Below are 16,437 nucleotides of genomic sequence, written 5' to 3'. Positions count from 1 at the left end.
ATCTGTTCTCTTCCCAGATTTTAGCTCTAAGATGGATATATGTGAGCTTTTAGAAAAGTTCAGCTTTCTAAGTTGAAATAATAACTTGGATGTCGATGTGAACACTATAACTCCAATGTGACATAAATGCTGTAATAACCCTTCATTATACTCCCTTGTGGACGTGCACACGGACACCCATGTATGCCTAGTTATTGTTGTTGTACTACTATTATGCTACTTTTCTAGTCCACGGGAGTCCGGATGGAGGACTAAATTACATACATAGGGGCGGCATAGCTCAGTGGGTAGAGTGGCCATCTCGCAACCGGAGGGTTGCGGTTCGATCCCCCGGCCCGTCGTGCTCATGTTGAGGTGTCCCTGAGCAAGACCCCTAAGTGCTCCAGGGGCGCTGTACCATGGCTGACCCTACGCTCTGACCCCCCCCCCCTCCAGATGGGGGGGATATGCGAAAATCAGAATTTCCCCTCATGGGATTAATAAGGGATATAAAATTTAAAAAAATACATGTAGAGTAAGTTATGTATACCTCTTCTGTGCATTACTGCTACTGCTAGCAGTGTGGACACAAATTTTGAGCTGTACATTGGTGGGAGACGAGAACATTATCATCATGTGGACCCTGCAGGCGAAACTTTGTGTACACACAGATATGGAAAGTGTTACTCTGGCTTTATATTAACTTCTAGTCCACTTGGTGTTATCTTGGAGCACTCAGTTCTGTACATGAACAGATAATAAAATTTATATCACTTGGACCGATAGCAGACCCTTGTGTACGTGGAGTTGAATTCCGTTGGAAACTTGCACATAGACAGCATGTAGTTCTTGTAATTATACAGCTTTTCTTAGCTGTGAAAATTTGATTAGAGGACTTAATTTCATACATGTACAATAGTTCATATGTGCACGTTGCGGCCGAAGCGGCGGCCGCAGCGGCGGCCGCAAACACCGATGGACAGCTTAGATCGTCATGAATCCGCCGGTATAAACCACTTTCAGATGTGATTACCACAGCGGGTTTCGCTCGTGGTGAGCGGCACGAAAAACATGACGACATCGTGTTGGTGCGCACGAAACCAAAACAAAAACTGACGTGACAGTTTCACGAATCCCCGTGAGACCAGACTGGCACGTTCCATGCATTCACACCACTACTGAGCATGTGCACTATTGCTCTTGTTGCAAAGTTGGTACATTAACACGTATTTTGAAGTTTGCGCTAAAATTTGCATGGAGGAATCTGTGTAGAATGAGTAACTACACAAACACCATTAACACAGGCTTACAAATGTGTGCTGTAATCCTTATTTCAAATCCCGAGTTTCTTTTTACCTGACGCACTGGAATCTTTTCACGGATACCTTTTCGGATAAATTTTTGCCACCATGAGCTCCACCATACACTAGTTGCTGTCATCAACTCCAGAGCAATCATAGTCAGCATAAAGGGCATCGCTCCCAGTGCATCAGCATGGGAATGTTGCCACATAGACTACATTCTAAACTCCAGTATACTGCAGAATAGGGCTGCAACTAACACTGATTTCCATTGCCACTTATTCTTTTGATTATTTTTTAACTGATTGATTTGTTGTTTCATCCTAAAAGTGTAACAAAATGGTGAAAATTGTCGATAAGTGTTTTTTCAAGAGCAAGACATTGTCCTCCAATTCCTTGTTTGGTCCACAACCCAAAAATATTCAGTTAGAGATGTAAAGAAACCAGAAAATATTCACATTTAAGAAGTTTTCCTTAAGAAATTGATTTATCAACTAACAAAACAGCAGACGATTAATTTAATAACAAAGAACTAAATGCTGCTTCTTGACTGCGAACTACAGAGAGATTTGCGTGGTGCTGCTTCTCTTTATCAGCATAGTGTGAACTTGTTTGGCTTGATCCAACAAATTTCTGACCTGTTGATGGCACTACATAGAAATAATCAGAAACACAGAGTTGGTAACCAGATTTTCTGAGGGTTATTCAAATAACTAAAGAGACATGAATCACATAATGTTGGGATCACCAAAGTCAGTGAGATTTATCCTCTGGGAATCACGAGTGTCAGTGCTAAATTTCATGGCAATATAACCAGTAGTTTTTGAGATATTTAAATCTGACTAACTGACAGATTCCCTCTGTCATTGCTGGATCTATTCAGCTCCACTATAGAAAGAGTAAAATTCCTCCAATGCAAGGCAAAGTTTTCTCTCTAAATATTTAAGTGTGTGTACTGTAGCCGAGCAGCATCCATCCACCAATAACTGTTTGTGACTCTGGTCTAATCACCTAATGTACTGAACTCTAAGCAAACACAGAGAGGTGTGTGGCTCCTGGGTTGGTGTGAAATACTTGCCAAGGTAATTGATCAGAACCCATTTGAATGCATTAATGTTTTCCACTCAGTGTAATTCAAAACAGGGACATATTCTTCTGAAAGTGAGCAATCAAATCACAGCGTGACTCATCTGCACAACAAAACCAGATTACAACAAAGAAAAATGCCATATTTACTTGAATTTTTCTTTTAAGCTGATATTTGTTTTTGTTTCATACTCCTTCTCAAAGCAGCATTTGAGTAGATGATAAGCTGGGGGAATCTAATTTCAGATACACTGCCAAGGTGTTCCTACCCTTTTGTGTAAATGTGGTGGTAAATCAACAAGTTTCTGCATGTCTCTTTATTTGTTGAGGTTGTTTTTTCTCATACCAACAATCAGAATAGGAAAAAAAAAATTATGCCACTGGAAAGGTAAATTCAGGCAAAGCAAAGGTACCACAAATAAAAGCTTTCACAAACTAGTTATGAAATAGGTTAAATTGCTGTATATGAATGGAGAGTATGGTTGAGGGGAAGCAAAACAAATGCTGATAATATTGTGTGTCTTTTCACAGAAACCTGGCAGCAAACTCTCTGGAACACATCAGCTGGAGGGTGTTTCATTTCCTACCTCTGCTCAACCTGTGAGTCCCTTTAAATTCACTGTGAAGATGCTCTTTGTCATTTGAATCATTTCAAATTTCTGTGAGGTCGAGGTGGCTTTAAATAAGAAAATAGTCTTTTGAGCCAAATAAAAGGGGAAAATGTAATCATTTTCTCAAGTAAAAGCCAAGTGACAGATCTGCAGCTGCTGTCTGCTTTGAGAATTTGTTTATCATGGCAAAGCTTGCTATGTATACAGCTGTTTGATTCAGATTTAGATATATATGAGAAATCCATTTGTTACATTTTTACCTTCTTTTTTTAATTACAGTGGGTACGGAAAGTATTCAGACCCCTTGAAATTTTTCACTCTCTGTGTCATTGCAGCCATTTGCCAAAATCAAAAAAGTTCATTTTATTTCTCATTAATGTACACTCAGCACCCCATCTTGACAGAAAAAACAGAAATGTAGAAGTTTTTGCAAATTTATTAAAAAAGAAAAACTGAAATATCACATAGTCATAATTATTCAGACCCTGTGCTTAGTATTGAGTAGAAGCACCTTTTCAGCTAGTACAGCCATGAGTCTTCTTGGGAATGACGCAACAAGTTTTTCACACCTGGATTTGGGGATTCTCTGCCATTCTTCCTTGCAGATCCTCCAGTTCTGTCAGGTTGGATGGTGAACGTTGGTGGACAGACATTTTGAGGTCTCTCCAGAGATGCTCAGTTGGGTTTAGGTCAGGGCTCTGGCTGGGCCAGTCAAGAACGGTCACAGAGTTGTTCTGAAGCCACTCCTTTGTTATTTTAGCTGTGTGCTTAGGGTCATTGTCCTGTTGAAAGGTGAACCTTCGGCCAAGTCTGAGGTCCTGAGCACTCTGGAAGAGGTTTTCCTCCAGGATATCTCTGTACTTGGCCGCATTCATCCTTCCTTCAATTGCAACCAGTCGTCCTGTCCCTGCAGCTGAAAAACACCCCCACAACAAGATGCTCCCACCACCATGTTTCACTGTAGGGATTGTATTGGGCAGGTGATGAGCAGTGCCTGGTTTTCTCCACACATACCCCTTAAAATTAACACCAAAAAGTTCAATCTTGGTCTCATCAGACCAGAGAATCTTATTTCTCATAGTCTGGGAGTCCTTCATGTGTTTTTTGGCAAACTCTATGTGGGCTTTCATGTGTCTTGCACTGAGGAGAGGCTTCTGTCGGGCCACTCTGCCATAAAGCCCTGACTGGTGGGGGGCTGCAGTGATGGTTGACTTTGTGGAACTTCCTAGACGGCCAGGTCTAGGAAGAGCTGTGGTCGTCCCAAACTTCTTCCATTTGAGAATTATGGAGGCCACTGTGCTCTTAGGAACCTTGAGTGCTGCAGAAATTCTTTTGTAACCTTGGCCAGATCTGTGCCTTGACACAGTTCTGTCTCTGAGCTCCTTGGGCAGTTCCTTCCACCTCATGATTCTCATTTGCTCTGACATGCACTGTGAGCTGTAAGGTCTTATATAGACAGGTGTGTGCCTTTCCTAATCAAGTCCAATCAGTTTAATTAAACACAGCTGGACTCCAACAATGAAGCAGAACCATCTCGAGGAGGATCAGAAGAAATGGACAGCATGTGAGTTAAATATGAATGTCTCTGCAAAGGGTCTGAATACTTATGACCATGTGATATTTCAGTTTTTCTTTTTTAATAAATTTGCAAAAATTTCTGCATTTCTGTTTTTTTCTGTCAAGATGGGGTGCTGAGTGTACATTAATGAGAAATAAAATGAACTTTTTTGATTTTGGCAAATGGCTGCAATCACACAGAGAGTGAACATTTTCAAGGGGTCTGAATACTTTCCGTACCCACTGTAATTCATGAAACAACCACGAATGCCAAATTTTCTGTCATTTTTTACATCATTCAAGTTTTGACTTTGGCTACCCTTCAGTATGTCATCTTGCATCCTCTTCTCCTAAAGTGGTTTAATGACACTCGACTTACACTTTGTCAAAAAATGTATGCTGCACTTGGATGCATATTTGACTGTAATTTACCCTAGCTGGTTAAATGTTGGGGTGAGTGTGAGCGGCCCTAATCATCTTACAGCTCAATGCTGTACAACAATCAGCCACAACAATAAAACCATTGACACATTGATTATCTTGTTACAGCAGCACCTGTTGAGAGGTGGTATATATTAGGCAGCATATGCAACAGTCAGTTCTTGAAGTTGATGTATTAGAAGCAGGAAGAATGTGCAGCTTGAGGATCTGAGGGACTGATGTCTTTTAGGCTATTTCTAGGATGCACAAGTTGCTACCTACCAAAACTGCTCCAAGAAAGGACAACATGTAGAAAATGAAGGCTGGGCCATGTGGTCTGAACTCACAGAAAAGGCTACAAACACTGTTTAAAACATCAATTCAGTATCAAATAACGGTCTAGGAACATACAAGGAGCTTTCATTGGTGGACACCAGAGCATCAGAACAGATCCATGGAGCAATGAATCATGCTTTCTTTTCCATCACGTGATCCGCTGAGTGCATTTACCTGGGAAAGAGCTGGTAGCAGGAAGGAAAAAGACGAGCTGGAAGATGCAGTGTGATGATCTGATCAATGAAACCTCCAGCACTCATGGAGATGTTAGAGCTACCCAAATATTGCTGCAGGCCACGTACACACCTGCAGGGCAGCATTTTTTTCTGAAAGCAGGATAATGCTCCCTGCCTCACCACCAATATTGCTCTGGTGCAGTTTTTAGGAACATGACATTGTGTTAACATTTAGGAACAATCTCAATGTGATTGAGCACCTGTGGTATGTGCTGGAAAAACACGTCAAATCGGAACCTGAAAAGATCTGCTTGATGTCTGAAACCACAGGACACCCTCAGAAGTCTGTGGAGTCCAGACTTCGATGAGTCTGAGAAACAATATTAGACAAGTGGTTTTAATGTTGTGGCTGATCGGTGTATGTATCTACAGATATGAATTTCACAGGTCATGTCATCTGTGCTGCTTTTTTATTCTTCAAGGACAGAAGTGTTATTCAGCTCTAAATCCAAACAAACCTGGGAGATTGTTGCAGCACAGCAGACATATTTTTATTCTCAGCTGACATTGTTTCAATACTGTGGCTGGGAAAGTTAAGGCATAATTAATGCATAAACGCATTAATTAATTAACACCGACTATTATTTTATTGCGCGTTACTGCAGTTTTTAAAAAAATTGTTATTGTTGGGAAAGTCTGTTAACCACTGGCTCTGAATACACAGGCAGACAAATCATGGGTCACAGGAGGGCTGGATGTTGATCAGTACTTGGGATGGGCGTCATCACATCTCACCCAAACTAACAGTGGAGGGAGGCTTCGGCAGGCTGGTTACCTGCAGCGTGTGGGAGAAGTAGAGATAAACAAAAACAAGACAAGCTAGCAAAAGCATAAGCAAAGTAGTTACCTCTTGACTGCATTCTTATTAGTTTTGTGGAAGATGTCAGACTGAGGAGCGTTCAGTGAATGACGGCACGTGTGAGCCTCAACCTGCATCACTGGAAGGGTTTTTGTGCGTGTGATGATATAAACCGAGACTATAGTCCCCAACACAGCGGCCATTTGCTCTTCTCCCTATGCTTCCTGTCACTCTCCACTGTCCCATATATTCAAGCCTAAAAAGGTCAAAGATGGACTTCAAACATGGACTTCACAGACTAAAAAGTCTTCTGCACAGTCATTCCCAGCTGTGGACTTCTCTGTGTTCGACCACTTCACCTCACTCTAACAAGGACAGCTGCTACTGAACATAGACTGTTTCTGCTGCTCCCTGATAAAAAGAAAAATGGTATTGCATGTACCTGTTCAGAGAAAAAATAGGAATACAGGCTTATAATGTTAACTTGCTGTTGCTGGGAAGGTGCCTGTTATAATGTTATAATCGTGGCTCTGGACTCGGAGGGTAACTGGTTTTTCTATAACAAATCAGATAAAACGTTAATGCCCTTGCCATGGCAAATAGCTTTGGTTTTATTTGATTTAATTACATTACTGCTTAGGTTTTAAGTGTTTGCAAGCCAAATGTTATTGCATTTTTGTTCATAAAGCAGTGCTTTTAAAATAAAACTGCAGAATACAGTACTTTTAAATTTGTTATTTAATGTTATGCATAACAATGCAATTACTAAGAATAATCACAGAAAATATTGCAATTAACCAGAATTTAAAATTTTAATCGTTGCCTATGCAGCACTGGTTAATACTTAAAGTACAACCAATGTTGGATAATATAAAAAATGATTTTAAAAGTACATCTGTATATTTCGGCTACTTTAGTTTTTTCGGCTTACCTTATTGTGCTGGTAAGGTTTTGTCGAATACACTTCGTTCTTTTGCAATATGATTGACAGCACACTTTCTTTCTGCTGGCTTTAGTTCAGAAGGTTTCTGAAAGCAAAAGAAAAGTGTAATTGAGGATATCTGCAGTTTGAAGGTTGTTTTAAAGCTGCACACAAAATTCTTCTTTCTAATTTTGTGCATCACATTTCAGTGAGTAAAAATTTCCAGAACTTGTTAGGTTTTCTGTGAAGAATTACACATTTAGAATGTATGACAGCTAAAGCTCTTGTCTTTTATGTTCATTTAAAAATGAATTCATTGTCGACAGAGTGGCTCTTTCCTCTGATTTTTTTTCCTCAGGGTTTTAAGGGACAATCCTCTGGTTTGCTCATGTGACCTACACTGGCTCCAGATGTGGCAGAGCAATGATCGCGGCGACCTGGACAGTCAAATGTTGTTTTGTTCCTTTTCCAATGACGAGGAAGTACTGCTCAACTCTGTGGTGATAGACAACTGCAGTGAGTTTGGTTTTCATTCTGATATCTGAGCTTTATTTCGTACTGTATTGTAATGTTACACATTTCATATTGTTGGTACTTCATATGTCCAAAAACATCAGGAGGATATGAAATCTTTAAATATTTTCATGCGAAGTTTAAGACATTTTCATTTCTTATCACAGTGCATAATCAGCATTTCAAATGATGCATCTTCATTGAATTGGATTGAAAACTAATAATATTTGTTGTTCCTGTTCAGTATATAAAAGCCAACAGCAAGCAGGTGCAGTGAAATTCAGGGACGAAATTGGTTCCACATTGTTGCTTTAATCACATACAGCAGAAACATCTTGCTGTTGCCAGGAAACATATGAGAGTTATTGGTCATGTGCTGTTTTTCTGAACTGCTGAAAAAGTCTACACTTAGTTCTTCCATCACAGTAGCAGCATGTGCTCATCACTCTGTGCTCATGCTGTCTGCTCTGCTGCTTTCAGGTCTGCCTGAAGTGAGGATTGTGCCCTTACAAGACAAGATCAGAGAAGGAGGCAACCTCACATTTGAGTGCCACGTGACAGGAAATCCCACTCCCAATGTGAGATGGCAAACTGAGGAACTTGCCTCCCACTTCTTCACCCAGGTAGTAAAGAGTTTTCAGCACATTTATGTGGACAAGTGTTTTCAAAAATAATACCACAATTAGTTTTTTTAAAAAATTATTATGAATTAGCTTGATGCAAACTGCAGTAAAGATAAAAAAGGAAAAAGAAATCTGATTTTTTTTTTAGCTGTGAACTCTGCCTTTTTAAGCAGCATGAAGTCTTCTATTTGCAGACAGCATTTTAGACTCAGTCATTGCCTCTTCATGTAATCTCAGACAGATTGGATGATGCTGAGATCAGGCCTCTGTTGGGGCCTTACCATCTGTTGCAGGACTCCTTGTAGATCCTCGTGTCTCTTTCTGTGTGTTTGGGGTCGTTGTCCTGCTGCACCATTTTACATAACATCTGTCTGTCTGCAGTTTATTCAGGCTCTTCTCAGACATTGGATACATAACATTTGCTGGCCTCACCAATCTGTTGAAGTGACAGGACTTGCTCATAAGCAACAAGTCGTCAAACTCACACAACCACACAGGTCGTATGTAACGTGCCCCGGAATACGACCCATGAGAGCGTATTTACGTTAGCCCCCCTACGGGAGACAGGAGCGCATTACGGGATTTAATTCGCGAAACGGCTTTTCCCTCGCGAAACGGCTTTTTCCTCACTTTCGCAACACGGGTTTAGGGTTATGGTTATGGTTTTGGTTATGGTTAGGGTTATGGTTAGGGATAGTGTTAGGTAAAAGTTTGTTTATGGTGACGTTTCAGCTGAGACACCGGAGTGTCGATATTTACTCAACTGCTAGAGGTCGCTTAACGTCAAAACGTAACACTCGGTCGTAATACGGGCATGTACAGACGACCTATGTGGTCGTTTGTTCTATGAGGACAGACTCTCATATGTCACCTTTATATGAATGTTCCTCTGGTTTACTTCAGACATACCCACTAAAGGTCCATGGTTCAATAGTTACAATATAAGCAAGATCTGACATGAAGTGACATAATAATATGCTAATAATCAAGAAACTAATTTTAAATGCACTATGTAACTAATAATTTAACTGCGACTTGATTCTGTATATCAGCTCAACTAACTGAGGGGAAGAAAATTGCTCAGATGTGAGTTGATCCAACCTGTCTTCATTCCAGGGACAATTTATAACCTTAAGTAGCTAATAAAATTACCACTGGTATTTCATGTATGAAAACCATCTTGCTTTGGATCCTAATGCTCTCGGTATTTACTAAACTCAGAAGAAAGACTACATAAGCTCCTGTTGAAGATTTGTGAAACCCTGGATTACATTTATTATTGGTGAGCCTCATTAAGCTCACCTGTTACAGACTTTGTCTTCATGGCCATAAGAAGTTGTCTTTTTTATGAACATTTTAGTTCTAGTTAGTAATACACGTGAAGTGTCATGTAGTTTTGGAGCCATATTGGTGCTAAAATATGAAAGAAGTCTTCCTCAAATCAGTTCACACAAATCAAAGTACTTCTTTTGTGCTGTATTGAAAGTGACTCTCAAATGCTAACTAGCTCTAACTTCATAAGATTGTTGACTGTGAAAAGTGAGAAAGTTGGTCATGTTCTGTCAGATGAACGGAAAGGAGTTCATGCCTGTAAGGGGCTTTATTTCACCATTTTCTGTCTTTCTATTCAGTTTTTTTTTATCTGTGCTGCAAAGCTCTTTACGTCAACTGCACTGTAGTTAAAGTAATATAAATCAGGTTCAGTTCGGTTCTCTAATGTATTGATCTACAGTAGAGCAAATTGGATCCCATTTCATCCCTCTAACCTGCAGGCCTGTAAGCGATCTATATGTAGTTGTGACTCCTCTGCTCTGTGTGTGCTGCTGGCTTCCACAGGAGAGAATCTGGGGTTCCACATTAGAGCTGGTACTTTACCTCACCAACGTTTCCTCCAAGGACAACCTGCACAACCTGACTTGTGAGGCGGACAACCAAGCTGGGCCCAGAGAGGGGATGGTGCAATTGGACATTGAGTGTAAGTGCCTGCAAAATAAAACCACACTCCTGAAAGCTCACAGGCTCAATACAAGTCATCGGGCTTAATGGAGGTTAGGGCGAGTGCACACTGGGGCCATTTTCTAGTGCAGGCAGGGTGGACAGCCAGAGAAAAGAAAAATGCACTGCACTGATTTCTTCTAAATGCCCCTTCTACAAATAGGAGTATGTCCCCACTAGGCTTCTAATGGAGCTCTCCGTCATCTGCCACTCACTCTGGCGACTGGTGAGAAGTGTTAAAATTACGTGAGTGAAGTGCTGCAGGTATGGCTTGCCATTGAATGCAGGGATACAATGAGAGGACAAAGAAAAGTGAACCTGGCTCACCTTGCTTTTTCAAAAACTCCATCACCTCATAGACGCTGTACTTTTTAAATTATAGTTGCAGCTTGACCCAGGAGGTTTACTGTTGTTTTCTCCTTTCAGATGCATTAGTGCATCTGGAAGTTGAGGAACACTGAGGAATGACAGCACCCAGCGGTCCCACAGAAGTCAGTCAGATGCATTAGTGATACATTACTGAAAATACTACCCAAACAATATCATATATCACCAACTTAGTGACACTCATTAGAAAATAAAGCCAAAAAGAGCAGGGGCGCCAATCAGCTGAAGCCAAATGCACGAGCATCGAGGGACAGATAATGAACATCAGGAAAATGGGGCTGATAACCCGTGCTAAGATCTGATTTGAGCCTGTGCTAATGGACTTTTCCCTCCTACTCCGGAAAACCGCTTCATCCGCAGTGATTGGCAGTCTGTAAATGCGTTAGTGGAGCTAATCTATCAACATCAGCCCCCCTGGTGGACGGACACTCGTTAACCGCTAGCCCTTTAATTACTCTTAATTACCTCCCAGAACAGTGGGTGTTTACTGCTGAGTGGCTCTCTGCGCCACGGATTCATGGTACTCATGTGGCTTTCCTTTCATGAGAGAGCTGTTCTAAATCATGTATTTTTTTAAAAAAAAAATTGCAATGTCACTTTTAAACTTCAAATTTGAAAAGAATAAATCAAAGTTCTATCAGTATAAATCACCACAGAAGTGAATAATTCGGATGCAAATCTTCCAGTGGCTGTGCCTGGACTGGAGCCAGGAATCATTTTGTATATTTGCCACATTTCAGAATGTCCATTGTCTAATTCTGCATTGAGGTCTGAGAACTGACAGGCTCATTAACCATAATTCTAGCCTTCCTTTTAACCCCTGCTGTGAAATACCTCATGTAAGATTAGTAGAGGTTGCTAATGGATGATTAGTTAAATGTGATAAATAGCGCTAATTTTCACTCAGTGCAACGGACTTCAGCCTTGAGTAAAGAGACAAATGCCTCAGTTATCCCCTTAGCACAGCACTTTGTGGGGCCGGGTCATGGGTTAAGAGCAGCAGAGTGGCCCGCACAGAATGAGGGGTCTCTGCACTTGAGACTTGTGTTCGATCTAAACGAGGCCATTTCCTGTAACTTCATGTCCGGTGGAGCTTCCAGGTAGCTTTTGTGGTCAGGGGCGCGACGACGACCAAGATTCATTATTCATGGCAGGTCAGCACAGGTTTGCAGTACAGATGGAGAACATTGATTCATGGAAACTCAAAGGGAACCTACAGGGCACTTGACCAACTTTATGTTACACGTCAGGTGCGCATGCAGCATAAAATCATGGCATACATGTTTGTGTATCTAGACAGTTATTATTTGACGTATTGGCAATTAACAAACGTACAATGACTCAATTACTGCACTTAAGCACAGATGTAATGAAGGCTTTTTATTGAACTACCAGTGTGGTTTTACAACTTTTATTTAAATACATAATATAAATACTTCATACACATGGAAAAAAACACTTAAACACACACTTAAACTTCTTGTCATGAGGTGCAAGCAATAATAGTTTTTAGTGGTTTATTGGTTTCCTGGAGTCTACAATGATGCCTGCAGATGTCCTGGTTTTCTCTTGTCAACTTCAAAATCCAAATATATTTGATCTACCAACATATAAAACATATAGAACATGAGCAAATTCTCATGTTTGCAAAGCTGAAATCATTATTTAGATGTCAAGCAAATCCTTTTAAGTGTTCATGTTCCAGGTCAGAAACACACTAAGTCCAAACTTTTCTCATTTAATGATTTTTCTTTATTTTCATGACTGTTCACATTGTAGATTCTCATTGAAGGCATCAAAACTATGAATGAACACATATGGAATTATGTAGTAAACAAACAATGTGAAATTAATAAAGCATGTTTTATATTATAGATTCTTCAAAATAGCCACCCTCTGATTACAGCTTTATAGACTCTTGGCATTCTCTCGATGAGCTTCATGAGGTAGTCACCTGAAATGGTTTTCCAACAGTCTTGAAAGAGTTCCCAGAGAGAGAATCTACAATGTAAATAGTCATGAAAATAAAGAAAAAAAACATTAAATGAGAAGGTGTGTCCAAATTTTTGACTGGTAGTGTAGGTGAAATTAAACCAGATTGTCGGCTTGCAGCTCAGCATTTGTTGGGGAGAAAAGAGAGCTACTCATCTGCTTCCTCACTCTGCTTCTTCTTTAAACAACCCCTAAACTCCCAAACCTGTCACCTCCCCACAGTTCCAGCCACAATCCTCTTCCTGAAAGATGCTGTGAAGCAGCACCACTGGTGTTTCCCCTTTGCTGTGGACGGTAATCCTGACCCAAACATCACCTGGCTGTACAATGGCGACATATTCAATGAGACCAGATACGCGTACACCCAACTGATCCAAGACGTAGACGACGGATCAGTGAAACACGGCTGTCTCTTCCTGAACAAGCCGACCCACATCAACAATGGCAACTACACTCTGGTGGTGTACAACAGACTGGGAAGAGATGAGGCCACTGCCAGTGGGCTTTTTATGCACAACCCCTTTGATCCGCTTGATCCTGAGGGTCTCATTCCAGGTGTGTTCCTGAAACTGTTGTGAATGTTTTTTCCATGCATGAGCATAGGAGCATATTAAAGCAGCTAAATAACAAATGTATCTGACTAACCTCCTTGATAACTCTGAAACTATGAGGATTATGGAGCAGATAATGGTAAGTTACTTCAGAACGGCCTGGAGTTCTACATTAATGAATCATTATGGAATCATTACTTCAGTACATTACACATTACTACATTACTACATTACTTCAGTGAATCAACATGCTTGAGTCATTTTTGTTAATTACTCTGAATCAGCAGATGAGCAGCACAGAGCTAATGACAACTCATTGACTAATAATTACTAAAACATAATTAATTCAGCAGATTTTCTTAAGTAATGTCAAATATTAATATGATAAATAGTGAGCAGATTGTATTTGTGGAAGTTTAATGAGTCAAGCATCATTCCTGTCTTCATAATATGTGGTCATTAATGTCCTGTGTGTTCTCACCCCCCACATGCTAGTCCCTGTGGTTCCAAGTAAGTCTCTGATTTTGAATCTCTTAATACCTGTTTGTCGCCTCAACACTGAACTGACTTGATGTGACATTTGTTTGCTTTAACAAGTCTCGCTGATGTCCCCCAGGTCCTACGAACAAGGCTGACATGGACGTCACAGAGAATCCAGAGAGTCGGGTGTTTGTGGTATGTTCTGACTCCTAATGCAAAAGTAATAATTGTTGTTAATGTTATTGACTGAAAAATTGCCCATTTGTTCCACAGGTGTCAGTGGCTGTGGGTCTTGCTGTGTTTGCTTGCACTTTCCTGCTCATCATGGTTTTGGTTATCAACAAGTGTGGCCAGCACTCCAAGTTCGGTATTCACCGTAAGTTATCACGTTATTTTTTATTTTACTTCATGCATGACATAGCAGCTGGCTACTGAAGATTAATTCAGCATTGTGCAAAATATGCTTATTTGCCTTCTTGCTGAGAGTTAGATTCTGCCACCAGTAAGCTGCTTATCTGGCTCTGTCTGCTGCTTTGATCTGAGTTAGGAAGTCATAAAGCAATTACCTTTTTTTTTTTTTTACACAAATATCCCCTTGTCTGTAATCTGTGCCCTTGACTGTAGCCAGTCCAGTTGTTTTTACCTGTTGAAATCCATGAAAGAATCAATCCAGTTCATATAATACAGTTTTACACTTGGCCAATAGTAATTGCAGCAAAGAGAAACTATTGTTTTCTCCAAAACAGGTTCTTGACACACTCAAAGGAAAATCACCAGCCCCAAAATGATAAAAACTGAGAATAAAAGTAGAATATTTGTTAAACTGGATTTCATCTAGTCACGCATAATAGAGATTTTTGTTTGTCAGATTGTCAGAAATAACTGAAAAATGAAGATCTGTGTCAAATATGGTAACACCAGCTTGTTGTCCTTACTGTATTTGGACCTATTATGTTTGCTCTTGCAGGTAGTCAAACCCAGAAAGCCCATTCTGAGCCAGATAAAACTTGTCGTCACTCTGTGGTCTTCAGCAATATCTGCTTGGTTGCATGTCTCAAATAATGGTCAATTGACAATGAAGGATAAATGATGAAATGTTTCTTTAATTAAACTCATAAAGCACAAGTTCTGTTAGTGGTAAAATGCATGCTGACACCAATATTTTCGTTTTAGTGTAGATCTATATATGTTTCAAATGTCTATTATTGGTCTCCTTAATTACTTATTATCAATATCTGCTCTGAAAAAGACCCAACACATATATGTACACTACCGATCAAAAGTTTTAGAACACCTCAGTTTTTCCATTTTTTTAAAAATGAAATTCAAGTAGTTCAAGTCCAATGAATAGCTTGAAACAAAGAACAAAGAAGTGTGGTGAACAACCAGAGGTTAAAAAAGATAGTTACCCAAAACTGAAAAATAATGTCCACTTCAGAATTATACAAAAAGGCCTTTTTAGGGAACAAGAAGTGAGTTAACAACTTAAAGCTGTTCTGCAGCAATGACAGTTGATCAAGCCTTGAAAGCTGCTGATACCAAATCCTACAGGTGTCCCAACTTGTGTTGATTACTTGCAACCCCCTCTGTCTGCATAAAGATAGTGTTGGAACACACAGCTCACAGAACAACAGTTTGAAGCACATCTTAATAGTGGTCGTAGTTAGCAAGTCTCAGTTTCAACTGTGAAGAGAACACTTGGAGTTGCAGGTTTGAAAGGTCATCTTGCAGCAAGAAAACCATTGCTAAGACATCAGAATAAGAGAAAGAGGCTTGCCTGGGCCATGAAACACTACCAATGGACTACTGAAGACTGGAAGAAGGTACAGTGCCTATCATAAGTATTCACCCCCTTTGATGTTTTACCCTTTTATTGCTTTCATAAATCAATCATGGTCAATAAAATTTAGCTTTTTTAACAATAAAATTATTGGAAAAAACTCTTTAATGTCATGTGAAAACAGATTTCTATAAAGTAATGTTAATGAAAGAAAATTATATAAATAAAAATAATTGATTTCATAATTATTCACCCCCTTTTTAATTTAATGGTCTAATTCAATAGAGGTTCATCAAATTTTGCCAATAGTCTCACAATTAGTGAAATGAAGATCACCTGAGTGGTGTGGGTGTGTTTCAAGTGATTGAGTTGTAAAACACCTGTGTCTGAAGGGTCCAGAGAGTGATTGATCAGTATTCCTGGCTACCATTACACCATGAAGACAGAAGAACACTGTAAGCAACTCAGGGAAAGGGTTATTAAGAAGTACAATTCAGGGGACGGTTACAAAAAAATTTCCAAGGCACTGAACATCCCCCGGAGTTCAGTGAAATCAATTATCAAGAAATGGAAGGAATATGGCACTTGTGTGAATCTGCCTAGATCAGGCCGCCCTCGTAAACTGAGTGACCGTGCAAGTAGGAGACTAGTGAGAGAAGCCACCAAGACCCCTACAACTACTCTGAAGGAGTTACAAGCTTCAGCTGCTGAGATGGGAGAGACTGTGCATGTAGCAACTGCTGCCCGGGTTCTTCACCGGTCAAAGCTTTATGGGAGAGTGGCAATGAGAAAGCCACTGTTGAAGAAAAGTCATATTAGATCTCGACTGGAGTTTGCCAAAAAGCACGTGGAAGACTCCATGGTCAAGT

The 16,437-nt window shown here is 40.1% G+C and overlaps 1 protein-coding gene across 1 annotated transcript in view; it reads left to right on the top strand.

Moving 5' to 3' along the window:
• Window positions 1–16,437, top strand: part of ntrk1 (neurotrophic tyrosine kinase, receptor, type 1) — a 53,973-nt gene that overhangs the window by 18,407 nt on the left and 19,129 nt on the right. The window contains exons 5-12 of the mRNA XM_022190456.2: window positions 2,898–2,966; window positions 7,606–7,763; window positions 8,241–8,383; window positions 10,220–10,358; window positions 12,980–13,312; window positions 13,804–13,818; window positions 13,925–13,983; window positions 14,062–14,164. Coding sequence (XP_022046148.1) covers window positions 2,898–2,966; window positions 7,606–7,763; window positions 8,241–8,383; window positions 10,220–10,358; window positions 12,980–13,312; window positions 13,804–13,818; window positions 13,925–13,983; window positions 14,062–14,164 — 1,019 coding nt within the window. The remainder of the gene's footprint in view (window positions 1–2,897; window positions 2,967–7,605; window positions 7,764–8,240; window positions 8,384–10,219; window positions 10,359–12,979; window positions 13,313–13,803; window positions 13,819–13,924; window positions 13,984–14,061; window positions 14,165–16,437) is intronic.

This window comes from Acanthochromis polyacanthus, chromosome 12 (assembly GCF_021347895.1).
Source record: "Acanthochromis polyacanthus isolate Apoly-LR-REF ecotype Palm Island chromosome 12, KAUST_Apoly_ChrSc, whole genome shotgun sequence".
Lineage (NCBI taxonomy): Eukaryota > Metazoa > Chordata > Actinopteri > Pomacentridae > Acanthochromis > Acanthochromis polyacanthus.
Note: the sequence above shows the minus strand (reverse complement) of the source record. Positions and strands in the feature narration are given on the sequence as shown.